This window comes from Opisthocomus hoazin, chromosome 15, assembly GCF_030867145.1.
Source record: "Opisthocomus hoazin isolate bOpiHoa1 chromosome 15, bOpiHoa1.hap1, whole genome shotgun sequence".
Classification (NCBI taxonomy): Eukaryota; Metazoa; Chordata; class Aves; order Opisthocomiformes; family Opisthocomidae; genus Opisthocomus; species Opisthocomus hoazin.
The window spans coordinates 8,184,818-8,212,806 of NC_134428.1; the positions used below are offsets into that span (position 1 = coordinate 8,184,818).

General features: G+C 43.0%; 1 protein-coding gene across 2 annotated transcripts; it reads left to right on the plus strand.

Moving 5' to 3' along the window:
• The first annotated feature begins 1,029 nt into the window (after positions 1-1,029).
• ZC3H7A (zinc finger CCCH-type containing 7A) lies at positions 1,030-27,973 on the plus strand. 2 transcript variants are annotated; one of them, XM_075436114.1, is made up of 23 exons: positions 1,030-1,103; positions 6,049-6,152; positions 7,366-7,405; positions 8,263-8,460; positions 8,998-9,156; positions 10,789-10,869; positions 10,955-10,996; positions 11,807-11,837; positions 12,359-12,639; positions 14,009-14,216; positions 15,195-15,259; positions 16,039-16,231; positions 17,765-17,926; positions 18,564-18,760; positions 18,997-19,094; positions 20,141-20,322; positions 22,372-22,448; positions 23,007-23,140; positions 23,497-23,602; positions 24,090-24,198; positions 25,058-25,191; positions 25,567-25,730; positions 27,048-27,973. In XM_075436114.1, exons 2-23 carry the CDS (start codon positions 6,085-6,087, stop codon positions 27,235-27,237), a joined length of 2,919 nt encoding a protein of 972 aa, XP_075292229.1. In that variant the 5' UTR covers positions 1,030-1,103; positions 6,049-6,084; the 3' UTR covers positions 27,238-27,973. The 2 variants fall into 2 exon arrangements, with proteins under 2 accessions (XP_075292229.1, XP_075292228.1); XM_075436113.1 differs by lacking the exon at positions 1,030-1,103 and adding an exon at positions 1,308-1,551.
• The last annotated feature ends 16 nt before the right edge of the window (positions 27,974-27,989 follow it).

The following is a 27,989-nucleotide window of genomic DNA, read 5'->3' on the forward strand; positions in this document are numbered from 1 at the left end:
CAGGGCTCAGTTCTCTGGTTTAAACGCTTCCTTAAACGATGGAACAACGTTTGTTTAACACAGGTATGCTTCACCAGGCCAGGGGACCTTCCACCGGTATAACTTCTCCTGCTAAACTGCTAACTGGCTGTACTCCTCTCAGTCTCAGTTGCTGGTGGTGTAACTTGTATCGTCTCTTTGTTAAAACCTGGCAAGGGTTTCTTGGTACGGTTCTACCTTCCCGCCACGTCGGCATCTCCGATGTTTTGTACCACGCTGTGGGGCATCAGCAGAAGCCCGGCCAGCCGCGCTGCTGCCGCTGCCACCGCCGCTGCTACCGGAGGAAAGCAAACCGCACCGTCCGAGCGGGGGCTGCGCCCGCTGCGGGAGCGGGAACCAGCCCCGGCCCCTCCCGCGGGAGCGCCGCTGGCGGGCCCGGCCACCGCCGCTCCTCAGGCCGCCCACCCGCTCACTCACGGCTCGTCACCCGGCCAGAGGCCTCTCACCAACGGGCTTCGCGAGCTGCGGGTGGGCAGAGAGGGCCCGCTCCCGGCGAGGCACCGCGCACCGGGCCCCACACACACCCCAACACCGGCCCTGCCGCCCCGCGCCCCCTCAGGGCCGGCGGCCGCTCAGGGCGCATGCGCGCCGGACGCGCGCGAGGCGGGAGCCGCGGCGCCAGCCCGGAGCATGCGCAGTGACCCGGAGCGGAAAAAGGGGGTGACGTCACTGGGCGCGAGGGTTGCGCGTCAGGCCGCTCCCGGGAGGAGGTGCGCAGCGTCGGGCGCCCGCGGCGGCGTCTCGGGCCATGGCGGGCCCCGGAGCGGAAGCAGGAGCGGGTGGGGGGGGGCGCCCGCGGAGACAGCCAATCAGCAGCAAAGACCTTGCTCGCCGCCACCAATCAGAAGTGCCGGTTTCCAAAACAAGCGTGACGAGCCAATGGGGGAACCCGCAACGGTGGCGCTGCGGCCAATCGTGTCAGGCCGGCCCGCCCGTGGCGCTGTCGGCCTCCCGGCGACAGAGGGCGCGCTCGGGAGCGGGGGAGGCGCTGTCGTCGTCGCTGTCGCGCGCCCGGCCGCCTGGCTCCGCCTTCCGGCGCTGCGCTCGCGCGGGCCCCGCGGCAGGTAGGGGCTGCGCGCGCTGGGTGGCGGGAGGGGCCGCGCTCCCCCTCCCCCCCCAGTGGCGGGAAGGGTCCCCGGGGCGTTCGCGCTCCCGCCCCGCCCTTCCGCGCGCGGCGGCGCCAGCCGCTCCCCGGCCGAGGGTGGGGCCGCCGCCTCAGGGCCGGCGAGCGGGCGGGGCGGGGCCGGGCGGCCCGGAGCGGGCTCTGCGCCGCGGGCCCAGCCGGGCGCCGCCAACAAAGGCGACGGCGCGGGGGGCAGCGGGCGCCTCCGAGCTTTCCCCCTGCTCCGTGACCGGAACTGGCCCCGGCGGCGGGCGGGAGGAAGGGGCGAAGGGGCCGGCTGGTCGCCGAGCGCCTAGCCGTGTGGCGGGCGGCAGCTGCGGGTCGGCGGGTGAGGTGCTGAGCTGAGGCGTCCGGTGCGCCGCAGGCCCGCTCCCGGAGCCCCCGCGGAGGTGAGGGGAGGGAGGAGGCTGCCCAGCCCGCCCGGTTCTTTCGTGGGCTGGAAGTGAGAAGCGGGGAGGGTGCGGTGGCGGAGTGGCGCCGGCGGGGAGGGCGGGGTGCGCAGCGAGCGGGGTAGACCTGTTGCCGCGGGCTCCGCCTTGCCGGACTGATGCCGGTGCTGCGCCGGGGCAGCGGTTTGCTCCTCCTGACAGAAACAAAACCCGAGTGCTATCCGCGCTGCTGAGCGCCCTTCTCGGCTGGCGTGGCGGAGGGGTGTGATGTAACCCCAGGCGTCAGGCGAAGCGGAGGAACTCACGGAAAACCACTGACACGCATGTGGTGTCTCCCCGGTCCCCCCAGTGGCCCCAGCACGGTTCCTCCGGGGACTGCCTGGTGCGAGGGCCCAGCGAGGCGGGAGCGGCCGCGTTAAATCCTTTGCGCTGTTGCTGTCCAAGGAAGATGCTTCCGAAAAGGTTTTGTTATTAAGGTTTCTGCTTTCCCTTCCTCACCTTGGTGCCAGTCTGAGCCTAACGAGCAGTTCTCTTCGAGGCATGCTTTCATTTGCAGAGTAGCTGATTGTCCGTAATTACTCATTTGGACTGCCAGGTGGCTGGGATGAGCCGTAAAATTGCTTTGAGGAGTCTGCTTTGGATCGGACTTGCCCTGCGCTGGGCAGGTGCTCGGCGTCCTGTTGGCCTCCCGGCTGGCTGGGGCTGGGGGAACGGGGTGGGGTCTTGGTGGCGACGTCCCCAGGATGCAACCAGGGGACTGCTGCGGACTGCTGGTTTCACAACTGCTGATGGTCAGTCCGAGTTTGGACAGGTGGTGGGGTAGGTGATAGGTTAATTTTTAACTGAGATGATGTAACGATGTGATTTTGCTTGCTTCCCTCCTGCCTGTGCCGCAAAGAAGGGGAGAAAGCTGCTGCTGGAATACGGGGGGGGGGATGGGGGAGTGGTCTCTGTGCTCAGTGTGTTTCTCACTAGGCAGGCACCCCGGTCACGGTTTGTAATTCAGCCGAACCACCGAGGCTGGTGGAGATCGATCAGCAGCAATCATGAGAAAATTTTCAATGGGCATTGTACTGTGCAGAGGTGTAACTGGAGATTCCTGTAACCCAGTAATTGCGTTAACAGTGAAGTCGGTGATGCTTGGCAGCAGGGTCTGCTTCTGTGTCTTAGAGGAACACAGCTGTACGCTGCACTTAGTTTCTGAGTTTTAGCTCTGTGGAGAAGGAGGAGCAGTGAGGGCCACAGACTTCCAGTTGTTTCCAGTGGTTAGGCCTGACGGGGCAGAGAATGCTTACGTGGAGTATTGATAATAGCTGGAACCATTATTGTCGGTAAGGAACAATAGCGGAGTTATTTGGTCAGCTGGAGGTCATTGATTCCTGGTGGGAGCAGTTCTGGTCCCCGCGTCGTGTTCCCCCCGTGTCTCTGGATAAGCCGTCCACACAGTCGTGCGCAGTGGGATGAAGGAGGGGGCCTGCCCAGGTCCCAAACCCCAGGGCTGAGTCTTCAGCTGGGGGAACTGGTGCACGTGGCAGGTGGTGGGTGCTCTCTCACTGGATCTGCAGTTTCCAAGTGGAAAGGCTAAGCCGGCCAAAGTTGTCAGCAGGGTGGCCTTCCTGTTTAGAGCAGCCATGGCCTGTAGTTCTGCTACAGGGAAACTTGGTCGTCTGCGTTCTTACGGGTTTACTGACTTGCATTCCACAGACTGGCTTTGCTTTGCGAGGTAGTCTGGCAGCGGTGGTGTCCAAAGCCCTGGTGCCTGCAGAATTGCCTCAGGTGTATCCTAAATATTGTGAGCGTCCTTTGAAGTGTACGCTGAGTGCCTCAGAAGTGCCAAAAGCCAGCAAGTGCTAGAGTTGTCGTGCACATGCTGGCGAGAGATGCGGGTGGCTGGGCAGAGGAGCAGGCGCAGGCCTTCCCGCTGCCGTGGCCGGGGCGAGCCCGCTCCCCTCCGCGTCCCTGGCTTGGCCGGCCGGCGTCCCTCAGACGGGGTGACGCTGGCTGTGGGCCCCAGGCTTCGGCTGCCATGGAGCGCATGGGGCTGAACGCTGCGGTGGGGGTAAATTTATCGCTCTTTGGCTTCTTCGGGCTTGGGCAGCTTATTTTGCTTTACGAGATGTGTAAATGGAGCTTGTACTGGTCATGTAGCAGCAGTTGTAGAAATAGAGCATTGAATGCAACAGTCGGGCCTGCCCGTGGCTGTAATTGCGGGCGCGTAGGTCTGCTCTTCTTTGCAGATCCCGTGCTACCTTTGGTGCCTTTCCTTTCGTTTAGTTTGCCTCTCTCAGTCGGTTGTGCAAAAGCAACCGTGTAGGCTTGGCTTTTCCAGTAATAGCGAAGAGCAACAAAGCAGCACTGTGACGTTGCAACTGTGTGCACTTATGTATATTTGTTTTAAATTTTGTCCCTGCAGGCGGAGGAGAGAAGCAGTTGTGCATAGGTGGGGGGTTTAAGCTTTGAAAGTGGATGGATGACGCTAAAAGTTAAGGCACTGTTTATTTGCTGTGTGTGAGTCTAACGTGCTTCTGGCTGCTCGAGAGGAGCTGAGAATAATTTGGATGGGAGAGATGCTCTTAGAGGTGCTATCTGAAACAATTTTAAATCCTCTGCAAAATCATCAAATATTGGGGCAGTGTGACTGTCAAAGTGTGTTAAGAAAGATAATTTTTGCCTGAGCATCTCATGGATGCAGATGAGTAAGTAGGAAAAAAATAGAAAACTGCTTTGAATAATAACTTGCACCACTCACATATGTTCATCGCTTGCGAGCTGTGCTTTGGGCTGTGAAGCCAGTCTGTAACGTTCCCGTTAGTGTTACTGTTGTGGAGAAATGCGATCTGCCCATCCTCAGGTTTCAAGATGTCGTTTATTCTTTAGTATTTATGCTAGAGGTGACAAGTAAATGCAGTTGTTACTGTGCTGGACTTTCTTCGTTTCTTTGCAGGTTGTTGCTCTGGGGTTGTGGGCTGGGTTCAGATTAGTAGAGTAAAGCTGATCCTCATGCTTGCCCAGATCTCGGTGTTTGCAAGACTCTCGTGTTGGGAAGGTGTTACTCTGTCACTTGTTAATTCAGGGGACTGAAAGATGTTTTACATAGCTTGCTTATTTTTGTGGGAAAGCATATGCTGATATTGCTGCTGTCTTTGGTTGGTGTGATAGTTTCTTACGCTTACTAGCCCTCCTTTGAATTCTGCTAGGGCCTCGTGAGCGGCCTTAGGAGAGCGGCACAGCTGCTGCTTCAGGAGGGTGTAGCCGTGGGGCTAGCGCTTCATGGCTGGAAGTGGTGTAGGCTTCGTGCGTTCAGTTAAGGTTCTTTGGAAAGGTCTGTGAACATCACTGGAGCTGAACGCTCTTCAGGTTGTTTCGTTATTCCGAGTCAGTCGGAGAAGGTAGAGTGTCTTCTCCAGCCGGCGTCTCTTCTCCTGTGGGATTTGGTCGAGTTTACTGGGGGTTGTTTTTTATTTTACTTTGTTTTCATTCTTCCGTCATCGATGTGAAATGGTAACCTGGCACAAAAGACTGGCGTTTTTTAAGCTTAGTTTCAAGACCAACAGAAATATACTTCATGCAGTTCCATAGAAATTCCTACAAAAAGTCATTTTCTTCAAAAAACTGCATATTTTCTCAGGCTAAGAGCCTTTTTCTGGATTTCAGTGTTTTCAGAATAAAACTTTGTCCTACTGACATTTTTGTAAAAATAGGCTGTGTTCTTATATTGCAATTAGTCAAACTGTGTGCAGCTGTGAAACCATACTTTAAATAGCCTTATCTTGAAGGCTGTACAGATTGTTTTAGCCTGTTTAACTTGAATGTTTGTAAATCCAGTAAATGAAAGACATGAAGAAAAAAAAATTCACTAATTCAGACTGCTTCAACTGAATTTAAATGTCAAATTGCCGATGTGGAATTACATTAATTTGTTTTTTTCAATGCAGTAGGTAGTCTTTGCTGCTGGTGAAGTGCCCGAGGTTTTCCCCTTGGTCAGCTGGTAGATAGTATTACAGCAGTAGTATTTTGCTTCTAATTACACCTCAGTGGCTGGGTGGTGATGAGAGACTCTAGAATTAGATTTAATGGTGGTTTTCCAATCGCTTTGGGTTTTATTGAGAAGTGTACCGGGGTCTGGAGTTTATTTCTACCCCCGCAAACAAACGGCAGAAGCGTAGGGCTGGTGCCCCCTCACTGCCAGCGTGGGCCCGTCACGTGCAGCCACGCATGCGGGCTGCGCTTGCGGCTCGGTGTGGTTTGGCTGCCGTGACCCTCACGGTGGAGGGCGGCCGGTGGGACGTGGCGGCGTGGTCGGTGGCTGCTGGAAGCCGAGTTTTCCGCAGGATGCGGTGGGACAGGGGGGCTCCGTCTGGGGACTCTGGGGTTTGCGCTGAGGGTGCTGCGTGTCGTCTGTGCACAGTGGGCGAGCGCTGGTGTGAGATGGGGTCCGTCTGCTCCAGACGTGAACTGCGGTGTGTTAACAGCCGTCTGCCTGCCTGCCTTTTCCAGGAGTGGCGTATCCGGAAAGTGGATGTTCGGGATAACATGTCCAATGTGTCGGAAGAGAGAAGCACTAGACAACAGGACATTAAGAAAGGACTCCAGTTTATAGAGTATGGTTTTGCGGTTTTATTGCTGTGTCCTTATACATGTGTGTATCAGAGATGGGTGGCGCTGGGAAGGTCTTCTGCGTATAGCGGCAGCGGAGGAGGGCGGAGGGCCTGCCGTGTTCCTCTCCAGAACATTTGCTAACACGACCGTGGAAACAGAGAGCAGGCTTAAAGAAGAGACAGAACCCCCCTTTGCTCCCAGACAGGGCAGACTGAGGGTGGGAGGGTGTTCTTTTGCTGCCTGTGGGAAAAATCGGCACTGCTTTTTCTTGGTGGGTGGAAAATGTTGATAGCCTGAAAATCGGCCTTATGCTTATGGGCAGCGACACCTAAGACTAGATTGCTGCTGAAAGGGGTGGGTTTGCTTACTGCTACCCAAGTGTTTCAACTCTCGGAGCTAAAATTTAACTTAATGAAAAATCACCTTAGTAGTTAATTATCATTTAGATCAGTGCCGAATTCCTCTCCAGAAGATCCTGGCTGGCTTAAAATCGTGGTGAAATGTCATACCAGTTCACTGCTCACATCAGGCATTCTTTTTTTTTTTCTTTTTTTTTTTCTTTTTTTTTTTCTTTTTTTTTTTTTTTTAAAGAAAAGGGAAAGAAAAAAGAAAACTACCCTTTAAAAATTGTTCAGAAACAGATTCTCAGATGGCCCATATGGGAAGGGAAAGACTTCCTGTTTTTCTTCCTGAAAAGTCGGAAGTAAATACCTCTGTTCTGTCTAGAGAAAATCTCTTGATGTATGTCATGCAAAAGAACTGTTAAAATTCCTGTAGTGTCATTGGTATGACTTCATTAAAATTGATGTTTTCTTATGACAGATAATGTGTCATTTTATAGTACTTACAAGGAGACTGCAGTTCTCCTGATGCGTAATCTGTTTCTGTACAGTGGAGGAGAGGAGGGAAGTTGTTTTTAGACTAACAACAGAGAAGTTTTAAACTCAGAGCATTCAAAACCTAAATACAGTTTGAACCACGGAGTTAGGACTGGCTATGGAACTTTAAATGAAGACGAGTCATTAGTAAAGAGCAAACACAGCCGTTTGGTCAGAGCTAACCCACAGCCCTCCCGCCTTGCTCGGTGCAGGCAGCGTTTCGGGATGTGCCTGTTGCAGCCCGTGAGGCTGGTTTTAGAAGGAACAAGTTTTCTTCAATGTAATTGTCTTTTGAGCAAGATGTATAATAAGTAAATGTTGTAATTTGCCTTTCTAGGTCTACTTTGCCCTATCCAGGGACACAAGAACAATATGAGGTAATGAAATTACTTCTACATTTCCAGAAGGATTTTTAACGGGGGCCTATCTTATTATATTTATTCTTGTTTTTAATCATCATTGAAGTAGTGGTGTCGTATGAATGATAATTTACAGTATCTCGACATTGGAACGGGAGGATTACTTCCATTGTGATACAGGTATTCAGATACTTGGATGCCCGGAATTCAGTCGTATAGCAGTTCAGATGAACTCTCGCTCTCCTGGTGTTAGGGATGGATTTGGGGCATTCATTGGATAAAACAATGTGCTATTCGGAGTGAAGTTTAGAGCAGCACAGCAAAAGTGCAGTCAAAGGACATCAGTCACATACGTCTTCGTAACATATTTTGCGTCTATACGCTGTTACTATTTTGCATAATTTCTGACTTATATTTTCAGAGTCATCTTTTCAGCATTTTTATCCAATGGTAGGTGGTTTCATTGGATTTGAGAAGATATCTGAACGATTGCATTTTTATCTAATTTTAGATTAAAAGAAATCTTTGGCTCTGCAAGCAGCCTTTGTGTACTACTGCTGTGCCAGTTGCTGTGGCTGCTGCTTGCTAAAAGAATGTAGGGAACATACGTAGATGTGCATGTCTTTTTTAACTTATGCAAACTAATTCTTTTATTAGTAGTTCAGCCTCTCTTTTATTTACATGTATTGTGGTGAATATTAGAGATTGTCGTGGAGAAATGTTGGAATAAAGCTACTAGTATGGACAGAAGTTTTGCATTTCATTTTGATTCTGTGGAGTTACAAGTATAAATTTTCTGTTTAAAAATGTATTTGGGAATATGGAAGATACGCAGCAAAAGTGCTGTTCATGAGTGTGTCTTTTCTCTGTTCCAGTTATTTATACGAGAGCTCGTTAGAAATCTTTTTAATGAAGGGAATGATGTATATCGCGAAGGTGATTGGAGAGGATCATTGAGTCACTATACAGAAGCTATAAATATAGCTGATTATGCAAATTCTGAAGAAATCCATGTTTCTGATGATATTTTAGAGAAGCTGCACGTGAACAGGATAGCATGTTTTTCAAAGATGGTAAGCTTCTCTCTGAACGGTATGATTGCACAAGAGCAGTGTGCTAACAGAGCATGAAGCCAGGGAAGGTTTCCTGCTGTGCGGAAAGCTCTCGGTTTGAGAATTGGCGTGTTTCCAGTCATCATTTTGGCATATTATTTAATATCTTCTTTTTACAAGTATAATCATCAAGATATTTTTAGTTACTAATACTGGAATATTAACAAAAGAGTCATACTAGGCTTGGAAGCTGATGGAACAGTAGCTTTATCTGTTTATACTGCTGGTTGCACCTGAGTGTGCCGCTCTCTCTGTGGCATATGGTGCCTCTTGTGAAAGAGCTAAATCATCTTCATAACTGATACTGGATTTTACATAAATAATGGCCCTGCTTCTGTCCAGTCGCGTGAGTTGGTGACCTGGAAAAACTCCCACATGCGTGTGCAGTCGCCTTGCTGTGGTGTTTCAGGACCTTCATCTAACATGGTTTAAAGGCGGTAACTTGATGATAATAGTTCTGATTAGTGTGTCTCTTTTCTTTCTTTTTTCTCCTCGTAGGGGTTGCATGAAAAAGTTCTAGATGACTGTGAGATAGCATTAAGATTGAATGAAAACAATTTCAGAGCTCTCTATCGGAAAGCAAAAGCTTTGAATGAATTGGGAAAGTATCAGAAGGCTTATGATGCTGTAGCAAAATGTTCTCTCGCTGTCCCACAGGTAGGTAAATTATATACTGATGATTATTTTTAAAGATTTAATACAGGAAATGTATATTAACACCAAGATCATTAAAGGTTTTTTGGTTGGTTTGGTTTTTTTTAATGCAGTAAAATATTTTTTTATTCCTCTAAGGATAATTTTTTTGTTGTGGCAGTGAAGACTGATAGCAGAGATTACAGTCCTCGGCTCAGTTTGTTGTGTTAACTTTCAGCAAGAGAAAGTCAATTTGCAGTGGGGTCAAGTGCCGTAGAAGTTTGCAATAAACACTAGAACCACTGAGTCAATTGTTTAAAATTCTCTGCAGTCAGAAGTATACTCACGACGTGAAGAGGAAAACCATGCTTAATTAGAACGTACAATATTGATTCTTTTGATGACTGTATTTTACCTTTCCAAGCATTCAGTAACATTCTTATCTGTGCATTGTCCTCCGTCTGAATCACTTGCTCTGCACCTCTAATCTCCGGCTGTATGTGTGTTAGCAAGCGGTGTGTGGAGCAGCAGGAGAGGATCTGCAGGCTGAAACGCTGGTCCCGAGGATGTGGTTTCCGTCGTTGTTTGTGGGATTTTGATTTGGTTTGTTTTTAAAAGAGTTGGAGTGCATCAAGTGCACTCCTGCAGCACTTTAAATTTAGTTTCATCCAGAATTAATCTAATTTGGCTCTCTGAGACACTTCTAATGCAGACTAAAATGCAGTGTGAGGATGATTTAAGAGATTCACTTCAGAAATCCATCCCTGGTTTGAACTAAAATGCTGATGGAAACTTCACGTGCTTTGTTCAAAGTAGAGTGGTCACAGGACAGAATACTGAGTTGCATTTTTTCCTGCCTTTCTGCATCGAAATCACAGGGAAATGGCTGGAAAATCTGTTGAGCATAGGTTTACCTCTTGATATAGAGCAGGTTTCAGCTGTGTTTCCAAAGACCCAGCAGTTTATCTGGATGTGTAATTTTGGGCTTTGGATCCTCACTTTGCACCTCTAGATCCGAATGTTTTCACTTAAGGTTTGTGTGCCTGTATATAAATTTTTATAAATACCTTTTCATAGCTGTAGGACACGTTCTGAAAACTAAATCTTGAAATAATTTAAATGGACTGTTGTTAAAAGTACAGGACAGAGTGAAATATGACCAAGTTTTTAAGTCAGCTTTGATAGTTGTGTGATGCAATTCCTGCCGATATATGGAATTCTCATTAAATACTCAGCAGTGTTATGTAGCAGCTGACATGATAATCAGAAATGTGGCCCTCAATTTGTGAAAACAAAACAATGAAAAACCCCCATTCCCTCAAAAACCAAACACCCTCCCCCAAATAAAACCAAAAAATACCCACCCACAAAAAACCCCACTTCTCTGAACTTCTCTGGTTTTGGAAAACTCTTACATTATTTGGAATTGAAATAAATGGAAGAGAAGGATACTGTCTGTTTTCTGGCTTTTTTCAAAAAGGGTGGCTGTATTTTTTCAGCGTTGGCTTGCAGTTCCGTATGTCTGTGAAAGAATAAAGATGCATTATGAGACCTTCTGCATATAGAGATCTTGCAGAATATAGACTGAGATGTAAATGGATGTCTTGACTAGACAGCAATAAATGTAAATTGTAAAATTTTATTTATGTCTTTTAGGATGAAAGTGTGATTAAGCTTACCCAAGAACTAGCTCAAAAACTAGGGTTGAAAATACGGAAAGCATATGTAAGAGCAAAGGTAAGGTTTTATTTTAACCTTTTACTTGAGGTTTCCCTCTCTTGATATTAGTTTTGTACTTAATGAAGGTATCTTTTTGTTGCAGCCACCCTCCTCAAATTCAGATTCTAGTGATGTGTCAACTCAGGTAAGATTTTACCTGTTCTAAGTGCAAGCTGACTTTAAACTACAGGGAAAGATTGTTTCCTAATTTCATGGTGGTGAAGTGAAAGTTGTGCAATTGACATTTTATGTAAGATGCTGTTATTTTCCATTTCAGGGTTCTGTTGATCTTTGTGTTCAGCTGTGCTATATATTTATGGCAGACTAGGACGTAAGATTATCATTCAATTTATCTTTGTAGAATAAATGTTAGCTGAAAAATTAAATCCAGTGCAATGAATATGTTTACTTTTCATGTCTTGAGGCAAAGGCAGAGTTAATGTGCTGATTTTTTATTTTATTTTATTGACAGTTATCCAAGTAAAGGGTGCTGGGAGGAAATCCCTTTTAATTTATGCATTTGTCCAAATTTGACCTTCACTAGCAGCTGAACTTGCATTTATCTTGCCATTTGTAATGAGTCTGAGTAGCAGTAATGGAGTTTATCTTACTGGCTTTTTTTCACAGGGATATAGACAATTTAGCTGTAAATGAATGAGAAGACACGGGAACAGCTCATTTAAGATACTGTTTAGACTCCCTCATTCCTTGAAGTATCACTCGCACTTTTTTGTTGGTTGCTATTTTTTAGTGATACAATGAGTGGACTTCAGAATGCAAATGGATGCTTTATCGAAGAAGTTATTTGGCCTTTAAATTCCATTAGACTTCATAAATCTCAAATTTTATAACGCCTACATTTGACGACTTACATTCTTAGTTTGTAAATATGTATTTGAAAATTTTTAATGGCTGTTGTGCAAAGTGCTGAGAGGTATTTTTTTCTCACTTCCAGAATTCTTCTTCTGTAGAAGATATTGAGTTAGGTGAGTCTTGTTGTGTTACAATATTAATGCTAGGAAGCTAGATCTGCCATGCATATTGAGTTGTATTTGTATTTCTTAAGAAAATTCATCTTGTCATTTGAGAGATCTATGGTAAAATGTCTGATCTGTTTATCTCTGAAACTACATGTTTACGTGGCTGAGCAAACTTCTGTTCAGCCTCTTCAGTTTGATGTGATTGTAACTGCTCCTGTAGTGATTGTCTCATACTGTTGTCTTCAGTTTGGAAAACCAGGGAGAGGAGAGTATGCCAGGGATCTAGTGAAGTATCAGGTCCGTAGCTTCTGCTGTCTTCTGTAGTTTGAGTAATGTGTGAACACTGAGATACAAGTACATGTGAATTGGAAGTTAGTGGAAGCTGACAACATTTAATGTGGTTTTGCTTAAACATTCTTCGTGCTTCTCCACTCCCTCACTGCCCGCATTGTCAGGGTAGAGGTTAGGCGAGATAGCTTTACATCTTTGAACAAAAGTTCCAGTCATTGCCATCTTACCTGTTTCAGATTTATCTGACCAGAAGCAAGAGGTCGTTTCTGCCACTGCTTCATCAAGCTTTGTTTCCGAAGTGTCGACAGTGTCGTCAGTATCAGTACCACCTCTATCGGCTGCTATGCCTCTTCAAGTGGAAAAGGTTTCTTTGCCTTCTGCAGTGTTGGCAAATGGAGGGAATGTTTCTTTCTCTATGCCAGAAGCATGTTTAGATTGTGGAGATGGAGATATAATTATTGGGGAAGAACTCGATGAATTACTTGATTCTGTGCCTGATCCAGATGAAAGTGTAATGGTAAGACTTGTTTGTTTTCTTTCGCAAATGACTATCCTTATGAGTGGGGATCTTTACTTGTATCAGCGGGCTAGTAGTGAAGTGCCAGTTAACTTTCCTAGTTACGTTGAGCTGGATTTGTGCGTGATTGGGTTGATTTTCTCGCATGCGGATTCTTGTAAATGTGGCTGTAAAGATACCAGGACCCAGCAGAGTTCCAAGGGCAATTATGTGAGGTTTGTGTGTTGGAAAACCTGAGCGAGGTTGCCAGGGGAGAGATGCTACTTCAGAAATACTGCTATGCTACTACCGATAGTACCACAGTGGGGGAGGGTTCCTGCTTCCAGGAAGTGCTATAAATAGTGAAGTAGGCATTTGTAAGTCGGGGCTGGTGTGTGTGTGTTTTGGAGCTTTTTTTTTGGTGCAGATAAACCCTCTCAGAACCTGGGACTGCATTGGAGTGCCCACCCTGTAGCTGTGGAAACTGTAGTTAAACTTGTGCTCATGGCTTTGCAGGACAGTGGTACTTGTGCTGTGCTTTTCCCATGCGTTCACCAGTATCTCTGCCATCAGCACTTTATCCGGATCCACCTCCTGGATAACCAGAAATAGTTAGACAATCACGAGTCTAACTTTTTGTATTGTTTAGAAGAGATTATTAGAGAAATTTGGGCACATGAAGAGTTGTTGTTAAGCCATTGTTCCAGAGCTAGACCAGACTGCGAAGCGCATGGAGTTTCTCAGCTGTTAGAGTGTGAGCTGTGGTTGATGAGCAGAGACGTCTGAACTTCGTAGCGAGGTTGCTGACTCTCGGCTGTGGCCCTGCCAGTGATGTGGAGCCCTTAGGATTGCAGTGTTAAATGAGGCTCTGGCATATTTAATTCTTATTAATTAGATGTGGGTTTAATTCCTCATTCAGCTGTGGATGCAACTGTAAATCTTTAAATCAAAAAAATGTGTGGCCTTCTAATTTTCTGGTTTATGTGCATTGTCTGGTAGAATGTATCTCGGAAATGCAGAAAGTAATTATTTTTAAAAGATCCTAGGAAGTTCCCTGGATTGGGCAAACAGCTGGACTACATGGTCATTGTAGGTCCCTTCTGTCAGAAATAGTCTGTTCTGTTTTGTTCTAAGTTTGACATAACGAAAGCCAGGAGGAAATACGATCTTCCGAAGCAGACTGCAGTCTCATGTAGCGCAGAATCCCGAGCGAGCTGGGGAGCAGAGGGGGTTCAGGCTGGCCAGGCTCGGGGCTGACAGTTTGGTCACCCTCCGGGCAAGGGGGGCTTCTTGGGGGAGAGCCCGTTGTGTTCTTGAGCACATCGCACATTGTGTTCTTGAGAGGTTTTTTCTGTGTGTGAGCAGTCTTTTTACATTTCTTTTCTTCCAGCAATCTGCAGGAGCCAGAGGACCTATTGCTGCAGGAAGCGTCTCTCCCAGCGTGCCCTTCTCTGCCTCCTTGCTGGGGACGCTCCCAGTTAGTGCAGGATTTGTTCCCTCGCCTTCTCTTTCAGAAATATTTTCACAGCCTTTAGCGGCTTCTCTGGAAAATTTTTGTTCGCCATTAAGCACATTTTCAATCAGTGACCCAAAAAGAGGTAAGAAGGGAGTCTTAATATTTCACTTTTTCTGATGAGAGTGAGTTGTGCGTGAGCCGACTGGCTTCTCTTTGCTAACAGATGAGTTTTCACAGCTATTCGGTAGTATTTAACACGTACATAACATTTGATCTGTGCTCACAATTTTTGAAAGTATTGATAATCAGTGTTGGTTGTACAAACAAAACTTGGTAATGAAGTTTCTTTTTACTTGGGGCCTGCATAAGCGTGCTCCTAGCTCAGTTCAGGTTTTCTGCGTTTGTTTATTGTGTGAGTTATTTGTCCCAAGTATAAAGAAGGAATCGTGTTCTTTCAATTTTTTTTTTTTTTCTAAAAACAAAGGTTTTCTTACAGCTTAAACCATTTCTGATGATTTGGCAATAAGAATTCTAAAAGGCTAATGTAACTGTGTACTCTGAAAAGATACCATTATTACGTGTTTGGATTCAAACTCCAGGGACTATAGTTACGTAGTGAAATCAGGTATGTGAAATAACAAGATACAAATAGCCAGTGAACTAGAAAAGATAAACCCAAGTTTTGTCTCTACCAGTGTTACAGGAGCATGCCGTCTTTAGAACAAAGCCAAATTTACACAATAAAATTAAAATTAAAAGAATCCTCTTAACCCTCTTTCATCTCATTTTTCATAAATCGCTGTTGTGATAAATTGCTTATCTAGTGACCCTCTTGGTACTGCTGAAGTATCTCTGTGTTGCCCCAGCACACGCCTGTGAAGCTACTGCTGATGTTAATCAGATGGTTACACCAAAGATGGTCACCTAGTAATTTTTCATCCCAGATGTTTACAAGGGCCTCTTACATAATTGAAAAAATAATGATAGCAAACAAAAATCCTTTGATATCTGTCAAAAAAACAAACCTTTGATACTTCTGCTTCTCAGGAATGATAAATGATTTGTTGCATAGGGTGTTTTGGAGAATTGAAATAATTAAAACTTCTTTTTATTCCTTCAGACCTCTCTAGTTCATCTTCTAAGGATGGAACACCAACCCTTAGCAGCAATAATTCCCCATTGTTTGTAAGTATTTTTCATGTTTTCTTTCACATCAGTTCAAATGTTAATGCCTTGAAGGCTTAACATAGACCTTAATTTTTGTAGTAGAAGTTTCTATTTTTTAAAAATGGCCCTTTTACTATTAAAATATGATTCTGGTCTGGAAAACAGTGGTGCGGTAGCTCACAGCGAGGGTAACTGAGCACAAGAAAAAATTTACAAATGTTGTTTTACATATGCAAACTTTGACTGCTGCCATAGCCACTTTTCCATTCTGAGGAACTTGCTGTAAAATACTGTGGAAGTGCGAAATAGCCAACCTAAGAGAGAGAAAATCTCTTCTGATCTGAGTGCCAAATGTGAGGAACCCCAGAGAGCTGTCCTAGTAGAGGAGCAGAGCAGAGAGAGAACTCTCGCCTTGTGTCTGAGAGTCCGTCTGCTCTCCGTCGTCTGGCCGTGCGGCATGGTTTCAGTCGTGCTGCTGGCCGTTGCTTGGTGGTGTGGGGAGGGGTGGCGCGGAGGGTTGCCTGCTCGTGAGCCGGGGTGGGGGAAGCAGTGCTGAGCCTGGCGAGTGCTGCTCTGCTCCCTGTACCTGGCCGGGTCTTGCTGCGTGCTTAGTCTGTGCCAGCTACATGGCTTTTGTAGTCTCTGTGTCCCCTGCTTAGGCACGCGGTTAAGTTTTTATGATGAATTTTTGGTGTGTACTCTATCTTATACTTTGAAGAATAAACTCAGTAGGTTAAATTTTAATTGTAGATGATTTAAATTATATGGATCAAGTACAGTGTGCTTTCTTCCAACAGATAAATGGCCCTAGTAGTTTGTTTGGGTCCGAAAATTACATGGGAGTTGCAGGCCAAACTAGAAATGACTTTTCAAATGTTTTTAGCAGTGCAACTGCTAATATACCTGTATCTTCAGCACTTGTGGGAAGAAACCCATTAGAAGGCACACATGAGCTAAGACAGGCCTGCCAGTTATGTTTTGTCAAAAAAGGTAAGGGGCTTTTGGACTCAACTGGGTTATTTTTAAAAAATTTAAAAGCATACATTTAAAATTCTAGTGTTCGTAAGTTTAAAATACTGCTGGCTTCCCAAGAATGTTAATCGTGACTTGTTCTTTGCAGATGTAGTGTGACCTTATGATTAAGGAACTGGTAAAAGTTTCAACAACTATTTTATCTTCTTTCTTCTTGTCTTTATTTCTTGTCCTAATAGATTCTTGATTCCTAAACCCACGGCAAATCACCGCACGCTTTCCCCACCCTCTAGGTTTGCTCCGTAAGGTGGTTCACATTCTGTATTCGCTTTCCTCCCAACCCCCAGGGTACTGTGAAGAATGACACCTTTGCTCAAGACTAAAAAAAACTCGCAGTACTCTCTGATTGGCCATGGGGAATTGAACCGCAGTTCAGAGTACCTGGTAACCTTCACATCCCATCTGTTTTTTTGTTCTTTCCAACTAATTCTAAATCATAATCCTGAGGCTTCCCAACCTGAGTAATAATTAACTCCACTGTATTGACTCAAAGGATCTTAACTGGCATTGGGCTGTAATATAACTAATCTTTTAGGCCTGAGCTGTTGCTGTTACGAAGAGCTGTATTCTAGAGGCAATAGCTTTTATTAAGACTAATCTTAAAAATAAGCGTTATGTTTCAAGTTACAGGTGTAATTGATATACTAATAAAGAATTGTATTGAGACATTTAGGGGATGACTGTTGTAGTTTTAAGAACTTTTATAGTAGTTAAAAATCATTTTTACACAAAAAGCATCTCTATCAAAGCCTCTCAGTGTCTCCTGCTTTTACTACCTGCCTTTGAAATGGTACTGTTCCGCCAGCTGCTTGTCCAGGGAAACTGGGTCACACTCTTGTCTTTGTAGTCCCTTAAACAGCAAAATTCACCGAGTGTGGCTTGTCTTCAGACTCTCTCTCAGAGTTCTTCATTTTGTTGGGAATGTAATACTTTAGGGTGAGACTAAAGATGGAGTTTAAAGCTAGGCGTATTTTTGTTTCCAAAATGACAAAGCTCTGGGATTGGCGTTTATATTTTTGGCATGTGTGTACTTCTTAGCTGGCATGTTTTGTCTCTGAACGTAGTAACTGCTCAAGACAATAAAAGTTTAAGAGAGCCATTTACTGATCTTGGATTTCATCTGCATGGATTTACTATAAATTAGAAATTTAAGTTTCACATTAGTGTTATGGAAACATATACTTTGGAATTTCAAAAAATACACCAATTTGTTGCTGTCCCAAAGTAATCTTAAGCTTGTAACGCAGCATCCCTCCCAAATAACTTCTGGGTTTTTTCTTGCCGAAAATTGGTCCTTTTGTAAGTATTCGGGGTTTTTCTGTTCTGCTCAACATGGCTGTTAATGACTTCTGGTTCTTCAGTTGCTGGTGCAAGTAGGAACCCTATACAGTGTGTTCGTGTACTTTGCTTTTGGGCGTACGTGCCAGTCTGTGTGTGGAAATGTTAAAAGTATGCTGCAATTTATGCAAATATTTTCGGTGATTGTTTCAGGTCCTAAATTATTGGATTACGCTTACCATCCCAGTTTAGAACATAAATGTAAGAAGGATATTCTAATTGGCAGAATAAAAAACTCTGAAGATAAATCATGGAAAAAAATACGTCCCAGACCAACAAAGACACAGTATGTGGGACCATATTATATATGTAAAGGTACGTGTTATAGATTGTAAAATGTTAATGCCTACACTCAAAGCAATAGAGTTTAGCTTTTCCACAGTGAATTATAGAACAAGTTTTTATTCTTGCTCGTGGGAGGTGGAGAAGGAAGTTCACTGGGTTGTTTGGATTTTCAAAGGCTGTAAGGAGAGCCATATTTTGACCATTAATGTGATTATTTGGAGAACATGCACTGTGCTTCTGTACTGCTCTTCATCGTGAATAACTTTGTTTCTGAGTGCTGGGCTATTACTGTTCGAAACAACAACAAAAAAGCACTCTTGTTAGACTTGTGCAGTATGAACCTTTACTTACGTTGTAAGCAAGATGACTCGTGGACTAATTACCAGCTAGATTTAACAAAGGGTATTCTGGGTTCTCAGCGTTGTTGCCTAAGACTAGAAGAGGGTAGTTGATGGAGGTGTGCATCAGCCCTTCTGAGGTGTTTTACATCCTCAGCAAGTCATTCAGCACGAGGTTTTGCTTCTGTCTGCTGGACTTCAGTGCCCTGTTTACTACAGATGTAGCTTCTTTATTAAAAAGATTTGAAATGGAAATGGTGGAAGTTTCGTGGTGAGTTTCCAATAAAAGCTGTGTAAAAGCAATGTCGTATTCCATGACATCATTTTAGATGTTGCTGCTGAAGAGGAATGCCGATATCCAGGCCATTGCACGTTTGCGTATTGCCAAGAGGAGATTGATGTGTGGACGTTGGAGCGCAAAGGAGCCTTTAGTCGAGAAGCTCTTTTTGGAGGAAATGGAAAGATCAACTTGACTGTGTCCCGACTTCTTCAAGAACATCATGGATTATTTATGTTTCTTTGTGAGGTGCTGCTTAATTTCTAATGACACAACAAAAGCAAGAATAGATAATAAAATTACCTGGAAAGAAATGCTTTGGTTCATGCATGGCTATTTTGTAAACTTTGAAGTGTGTGTTCAGTAATAATCTGGCTAGCTTTAGATTGGAGGCTAGTTGAAGTCTCTGTTAAAATCTTTAAGGTAGGGTATATTTTTAGATGTATAAAATACATACTCTGTAATTACCTGTTTTTGTATTCCAGAAATGTTTTGATCACAAACCCAGAATAATAAGCAAAAGGAACAAGGATAACTCATCTTCTTGTTCTCACCCTGCTATGCATGACTTTGAAGATAGCAAGTATGTCTGAAATACTGTCTCTCTAAGTTTCAAATTAAAAGCAAAAGTTTCAGGGCATTTTTTAATACCGACTTTCGTTTCTTACTTGTTGATTAACTCCTCTTCCTTGCTTTTATGCTTTGGCAGTATTGATAAGACAAACTTACTGAACAAGGATTGTCTCCTGTAACTGAATTGAAAGTGAACGATTTCTTTATCAATGCATTCAAAATTAGTCATGTCCACCCTCATGTTTGAATCCTCCTGGTTTTGGTGTCAGTCTGTTAATAGCTTATCTATCTGGTGAGCTGCATTGGTGTAAATAGGTGTGTGATGTTAAATTAATAAAGGAATTCCTAAGCTTGCTCTTTCTTCAGTCTGTTTTACTTACTATGCTGTAGTTTTAACTCAGTCAGTTAAGAACAGATTTACCTTAATTACAGCGTCTGAACTAGACCTAGTTCAGCTGATAAAAACAGTGTGAGGAAAGTGTCTTTAATTTTTCTTTGGAAGTTGACAAAGACTTCATAGTGGTAATAGCATTAAATAAGTCTTGGAGAGTTAATTGACATACATTTTTATATGATGGAAACGTAAGTGGGAGCATTTTAATTGCTGTGTTTTGTACTCCGCTTCTGCATGTTGAGGAAGCACTGCAGCTGTAAGAGCTAGGCTGTTAGTGTTGATGCATCAACTCTTTCTTTAATGGTGCACTACAGAAGGAGTAAGTACTTCTGCATGTAATTAGATCAGGATATATACTTGAAAGCGGACATCATCTGCTTTCCCTCTTGGAAACCAGTGATCCAGCTGGACTGAATTCAGTAATGGTTTGCAGAACAGGGACCTCTGCATTTCACAAGAGTACTGTGTTGTGATGTTGGTTTGCTTGGCCTAGAAATGATAATTAGATGCTATGGAAACTTTTTTGGCTCTGATTTCATGTAAAAAGTGTTAAAAAGACATTTGAATGAACTTTGATGAGGGATGGTTTTTTTTTACATGTTTTTCCACACATGAACAAAGTAATTTTAAGGAATATCTAAAATTGACTGTTTTCAAAACAGGTGCCTTGTCCACATTTTGCGGGAAACTATGGTGAAATATTCCAAAATCCGCCCTTTTCAAGTTCGATGTCAGCTTGACCTGTGCAGACATGAGGTGCATTATGGCTGCTTGCGAGAGGATAAATGCTTTTATGCTCACAGTCTGGTAGAGCTTAAAGTCTGGATAATGCAAAAGGAAACAGGTATGTCTGGTAAAATGCTCGCTTTACTCTTCATTGTAATGCCACTTCTTCCTTGTCTTAACTCCCTGCTGAAATTAGCAGCGTGGGATCAGTGCGTTCACTTATAATTGGCTGGGATCTTTCATACAGCATAATCAATAAACAGTAATGTAAATATGATCAAAAGTGCTGAGCAGCCTACTAGCTAGTCAAAGTTAGGAAGTTTTTGACAATAAAAACTGTCAAAACTACTCATTATGGTCAGATTTTTTTTCTAGAATTCTTGAGCAGATACTAAATCCAAGTCAGACTAAATCTGTTTTTATTTCTAAACCTTCAAAATTTGGAAGATCTTGATCAAATTTACTTCTCACAGAGCACTGAAAGAAAAGCTTGAAATAGTGTATTTATGCCATTGTTTCCCTCCATCCACCAGTGCAAGAATCAAGTTTTTTCACAGTTAAACCTTCCTTTTAGCTTAGTGCCATTCTGATATTCTGACGTAGTCAGCGAGAAAATAAATCTTTCCAGTTTGCTACTCTGTCTCTTATTAGTGTATGTGTTCATAAAACTGAACTATTGTTCTGTTCTTGCTTACATAGGGATGTTTAGGCTGGTTTTTGTTGATCTTGCTTGTTCTTGTTGGCTTCTTTGAGAGTAACAAATCTTACTACTTCCTTTCTAGCTGATGGCTTTTGAGCGGCATGTCTCTGCACTTACAGCCCATGGCTTGGTCAGGAGTTCCAAACTCTACGTGTTGGGGTTTTAAATTTTTTTTTTTTTTTAAAGGCAATCAAACTGTTAGCAGTAAATAATTTCTACCATGTAACAGTTGCTCATTCTTCCTACCTTGCTCTGTCTGACAGCAGTACTTTCCATATTGAGTAATCATGCTGGATTGCTGGGATGCATGGAGGAAACAGGGAAATGTGGCAGTCCCAGGGCGTCACTAGCTTTCTGGCCTTTTTGCCCCTTCATGCCTGTGATCTATCCTCACCCATCCCTTCTTTGAAGAGGCTCCTTGTTGCTTCAGTTTTCTATCTAGGTCCTTGTACAGGCGTACTGACAGGAGATGTCACACTCACCTGAACGTTTTGGAGGGAGGAAGGCAAACCGAGACAAGAGATGACTGTTTCTGTCCTGATTTCCTGTTCTGTTGCTCCTGGGATGAGCCTTTAGCAGTTCCTGTGTGAAAGTAAAGCAGTTATTTTCTTACCAGCTGCCCCAACGAAGTCAAGGATAGCACATACTTACACGATAACTTCTTGTTTGAAGTAAGGGTTGGGTTCTCCAAGAAGCTTGATTTGCCACAGATGGCATATTTTTAATCTTACGATGTGTTCATGCTTTGCCCGAGTCAGTTGGAGCTCAGTCTCTGCCCCGTGAATGGGGTTCCCCTTCTGAATGCGAGATGTGGGAAGGGAAGGAACGCTGCCGCAGGAGAGAGATGTCTTACTGACACTTAGATCCAAACACAGCTGACAGTCTGTCTTTGTGTGGAACTAGAGCAGTAAATGTTACGCTGTGTGTGAACACTCTAGCTCTGATAGGAACCTTAGCCAAAGTGTTTGTAAGAATGGGTTTTTTTCTGAAACAATACCTAATTAACAGGCCTTGTTTGAAATCTGTGTAAAAAAAAAAAAGGCTGGGGCAGCCTAGTGTCTGTCAGCTTGCATTTTGGATAGTTTACTGTGGTCCATAGAACAATGCAGCTTTTCTAATTAGATTGTCATTAGAGGTTTAGTATATTATGTTTAAATAAATACTCACAGATGTACCTTAACTTGTATGAGCAATCTGTACTTTTAAAAACTTCTATGTTTGCTTTTCAGTGTGATGATACATACAATATTTCTGTTTCAGAGGCCCTCATGAAATTCTTAAGCATGTATATGTGTGTATGGTTGTAAATGTATATCCCCACCCACACATGAGTGTGTGTATATGTATACAATATGTAAAAAGAGAAACAGATAAAAGCCTTGGGGCTTCAGTAGCATTCCAGTTTGGGCCTGTCTGTAATTCTACAACAGTCGTAAGTGCTCAAGAACTAGTTCCCTTCCTTTACAGGTATTTCACATGATACTATTGTTCAAGAATCAAAGAAATACTGGCAGAACATGGAAGCTAGTGCACATGGATCACAGGTATTTCCGTTTTTCCATTAAACTAATTCTACAGGGACTTTGGTGATACTTCTTTTTCTATGTCTGTGTATAATGTAGGTAATTTTAGAAATTACTTTTTTAATGTCTCTTCAAATAATCTCTTTCACTGTAGGCTTTCTTTGGCTTGTTCCACTTACACTAAAATGCCTGCTTTGCCTCTAAGCAATTTCTCTTTTGCTTTGCTTGTTCTGTCATAGGTGGAACATAAAACCTAAATACAATTTCAAAGTCAGCTGCCATAGGGCAATTAATTATCTTCTCAATATGTAGGACTTTTATGTGTTTAGTTTGTATGTATTATCACAAATTCTGGGTACGTATACTGAAGTCAGAAATAAGTGAAGTAAAAATGTGTTTGTTTGGAAATGCCTAGTTTGCAATTACAAGCTAAACTGCTACAAGACATGCAGTGTAACATCTGCTTCCGGACGTGTGTTGTGAACTTCTGTCATAGGGGTAATTCATAATTACGTATGGATTTCTTTGCAGATACTAAATACCTTTTGTTGTTGTTGTTGTTGTTTTTTTTGGCTTAAGATCCTTGGGAACCAAATGAAATATGGATCACTTAATTTGAAGATGAAGTTTGTTTGTGGTCAGTGCTGGAGAAATGGTCAAGTTAATGAGCCAGACAGAAACAAGAAATACTGTAGTGCAAAGGCAAGACACCCGTAAGTACGACCCAACAGTGAAAACTTAACCCTTTTGTCAGCCATTTAAAACCTCTCTTGGGAAACTGTTGCTGCTTAGGAAAGAGTCATAGGAGGAATTAAAAAAAACGTACTGAAGCAGGACAGAGTCGTCTCTGTAGTATATTAATAGCTGGTATTGAGAAACACTTTGGTGGCTGTTTGTTCTGTTTTTAATTATCAGTTATGGTAAAGTTTCAGTAGAATTTAGTTAAATCTGAAGTATATGGTGGAAGCTTCATAAAGAACCTTCTGGGCTTTCCTGATTCTGCTTCTGTGTCCCCAGGGCGTCTCTTCTTTAATCCTGTTTTCTTTCACTGAATGCATCTGCTTTTCAGATGGACCAAAGATCGCCGTGTGGTGCTGGTAATGTCTAATGAACGTAAGAAGTGGATGACCATTCGTCCTCTTCCCGCAAAGAAACAAGTGCCTCTGCAATTTGATGTATGTTAACCTAAAGCTAATGTCTTCCTTAAGAAAACAGGGTAACTGGAAAATACTAGAAATTCCCATGGGCGTTGGTGGGAGTATGTTTACGGTGTTCCTGCAGAGTTCAGGCTTAGAAAAGCACTGATCTCATGTGTTGTTACTGAAGCCCTTTCTCATCAGTGCAAGTTAATAACTTTTCAAGTGATTTAACTAAGTTCTTACTGTTTCCCATAAATATTTCAGAAACAGCTTAAACATATCTGTCATCTGGTAATCTGGTAGGAGGTAAAAAGCACTCATAGTACTTGCTTCCAGCAGTTTGCTTTTTCTAACTACAATATATGAGTTTTTTAGAAAATAAACATGATTTTATTTTTCATGTGATACAAATGTCGATTGGGAGGGGAAACACTAGCCAAGACTGGAAAGAAAACCCTATTTTCTACTATAATCCATTTTACTTTATATTCATAAGGATTTTTTTTTTTCATTCACATTCCAGCTGTGCAATCATATTGCTTCAGGCAAGAAGTGTCAGTATGATGGAAACTGCTCATTTGCTCACAGTCCTGAGGAAAGAGAGATGTGGACCTATATGAAGGAGAACAGCAGTAAGTAGAAGAGCGTAAATCTCACTGTTCTGCTTTTTGTTCTTGTTCCTCAATTACTTTTCAATCCACTTGCCTTCGCTGTCTTTTGTAGTAAACCTTGCAGGTGCCTTTTTTTTTTTTTCAGTTTGAACAAGCCCAGACTGGATATTGAAAAACATTAAATAATAATAGCTATGTGAGATATTTGTTGCTTGATGTGCTTTTTAACAATAGTTTGTATCAATTTTTTTAGATGGCTTAGGAATTGTATATTGATCCATGCAGCAGTGTTGTTTGGTGTTTATACTCTGTCTCGCCGCGTGCACATGTGAGGATTCTGGTGATAACATACAGGGGCAAGCTATTTGTGGAAGAATTACTCCCCCCCCCCCCCCCCCCCGCAGTGTATTTACTGGGAATTATGATTCACTTTGTTTACTTGTTATCCCATTATAATGTTACTGGGGAGAAATAACTGAAAATCAGAAGTAATAAATGACATAAATGGTAATATCATGGTCTGCAAGAAAGCAGATTAAATTTACCAAGGACTGTAGCACACTCTATGTGAGTACTTTGAAATTCAGGTCCTGATACCCAGCGGCACAGTTGTTACCTGTACTGTGGGCGCCTGTTCAGAAACGTGTGACATCTGCCCTTCCCCTGGCTGGGCAGAAATGGGTCTTGGGAAGGAGCCAGAGACTCGTATTGCTCTTGGCTCGGGTCTCTGAGCTGTGTAACTGTCCACATTGTGCCCTTCCTTTTCTCTGCTTACAGTAGCTGGGGACTGAATTATGCTTGCAAACTCAGTCATTTGTCTAGTATTCTCAAACTCTGGCCTTAATTGCTAATTACTTACTTTAGCTTCTGCTCTCATTAGTTCAAGACTTGGAGCAGTTGTATGACATATGGCTAAAGAGTCAAAAACCAGAAAAAGGAGATGATACGGCTGCTCAGGCAAACAGAGAAAATGGGAAGCAAATTCACATGCCGACTGACTACGCTGAAGTTACAGTAAGTAATCAGAGGTATCATTCTAAATTCAAATGGGGAGTTTTGTTGGGTTGGGGGTTTTTCCCCCAGTCAGTAACGTGCGTTGTCGTCCGTGTTTTCTTAGTGCTTCCTTAGATCATGGCTAGCTACACTAAATGCTTTAACTGACACTGTAGAGCAGTTTGTCTGAATCCGCTAAAGCCGGTGGAGATCAGAAACTTCAGGTGATTGTCTAAACATCTGTATCTGTTCAGGTGATTGTCCAAATATCTGGATCTGTTTAGGTAAAGCATTTACAGGCCAACATAAAGAAAACATTCAAAATGTGTTGGGAGCGGTTCTGTGCTTACAGCGTTGAATTTTCAATGTTTTGATTTCAAATTCCCTGTAAAACAGGTGGATTTTCACTGTTGGATGTGTGGGAAGAACTGTAATAGTGAGAAGCAATGGCAGGGTCACATTTCTTCTGAAAAGCATAAAGAGAAGGTTTTCCACACTGAGGACGATCAAAACTGCTGGCAGTATCGCTTTCCAACTGGATATTTTAGCATTTGTGATAGGTATGTGGTTTTTAAGATGTCAAAAATGCTGAAAAAATGACAGTTCGTAGTGTAAATAATTAAAGCAGTTCTTAGTTGTGACAGGCAGTGTTTCTAGTATTTCTTGCTTTGCATATGTCTTTCAACGAGAAACAATTAACATCATTTTAATACGTGCTGTTAGAACTCGGGGAGCGACAAGGTGCCCAGTTGTGGAACCACGTGAACTGCTTGTGTGGTGTTAATAAATGGCTGCAAGGTTATTGCAGCTGCGTGAAATATAGTGGTATTACGAGTTTACTTAGGCATCTGCATATTAATTACCTGTGGAACACAAGAATGGTGCCTAGCTGGACAGTGATACTGGCACTTTAAGGCAAGTAGAAATACTGTTAGCATCTAAACAAATTGGCTAAAATTGGGTATTTGCTATCGGAAATGGCCTGAGAACCTGCGGAAGAGAACCTCCCCAACCCGCTGTTTGCCCAGCACTGGTTGGTTGTTTTGCCGCGCCCTTCAGTAGTTAAATGCAGCCTGTTTACCTGACCGCAGCAGGTTGGTTGTAGACCTGTGGAACGTTCTTTGTGCTGTTGGAATCTTTTTGGAAGGATAAAAACTTTGGAATCTACGTTCTGGGGTTAAAGATTCAGTTTGCTGGTACAGATACCTTTGTTGCTCCATTTCAAGTTGAAGATTTTGAATGCCTTAGAGATCTCGAGAAATGGCGCAGCACATGAAGCAGATTGGGTTTTGTTTGCAGTCTTCGCTTGGAAGCTTACATGCCCCCTTTACTAGATTTTTAAGCGACATCCTAAAGGTATTTGGTGTTTTGAACACCAACAGGCCAGGGATATGCAGTATAAAGTGCATACCAGCTGGCATGTTTATAACTTAATGCAGAAATACTAGGATAAAATAGATTCTTAAGTCATAGCAAATTTAGTTAACAAAGGGTAGTTAATTAGTTGGATATTTTAACAATAGTAGTTCTTCAGGTTAGTGAGTTAAATGGTAAGCTATTAATTTACCTGATAATTTGACTTGATGGAGTTAAAGGTTTCAAGCATTAAATGACTTGGTAAAGTAGGAACATGATGACCAGAAAGAAAAGAGCCATCTCTTGTCCTCTGTAAATAGTTGACAGCTGGGAAAGAAAAATATACTCAAATGCTAAACAGCGTTAGTATCGCCTTGCTTGAAAGGTAAATACTTTGCCAGGTTTTTTTTGGTCCTTAATATTTGAGCATATTTGAAAAATGTGACCAGAAGGCAGATACCTAGATACAGTAGTGGTCGTGGTAGTTCTCTGAAAACACTGTTTGAAATCTGTCTTGACAGATACATGGCTGGTACTTGCACTGAAGGAAGCAACTGTAAATTTGCCCATGGAAATGCTGAACTCCATGAGTGGGAAGAGCGAAGACAAGTTTTAAGAATGAAGCTCAGCAAAGCCAGAAAAGACCACTTGATTGCTCCCAGCGATAATGACTTTGGAAAATATAGTTTTTTGTTTAAAGATTTAAACTAATACTGAGATGACACATACATGTTATCAGCTGGAAGCATAAACCAGAAAATTTGACAATAATCAAAAGCATGTGACAGAAAAGCTGCAGGTTTTCTGCTTTTATTGGCGTATGTTGTTCCTCCTGAAGAGCAAAGTATAGTAGATTTAGGGGGATTGAGCAGACCTGTCTGTGCTCTCATGAAACAGAGTGGTGATTTAAAAAAAAATCTGAAGTATTATGTGCTTGCTCACCTTCTGTTGGACAGAAAGTTAGGAAATAGAAGGGGGGAAGAGAGGTTATGATATCTAGGAAGCCCCCTAGCATCAGTCCTTCAGCTGAAGAACTTTTAAGGTATCAAGGTATTACGAAACAGAGTGTTACGGGCTAAGAAGAAAATGATGGATGAAAATTCTTCAGATCTTTTAACGGAGAGGATTTGTTTAAAACAAAGTTTGCTACTTATCTATATGTAGGTTGCTAAAAACGATTTTCTTATTAAAGATTTTAAACAAAATAACCATTTAACTACAATATATGTTGAATGGGTATTTTTTCTCTATTTGTATGTTTCAATATAATTTACTGAAAAAGGATCTTGGGAGAAAAAGTATTAATTTTTGAAAATGGAGTAGTTAAAATTCTGTTTCTTGGTCTTTGCTGTTTCAATGATGATTTTGAAAGATTACACTTGTATGTCAGTATCGTGTATTACTGTATGGACTAATGTTGCCTGTAATAAAGAGAACTTTACACAGAGCTGTTTTCTGCATGT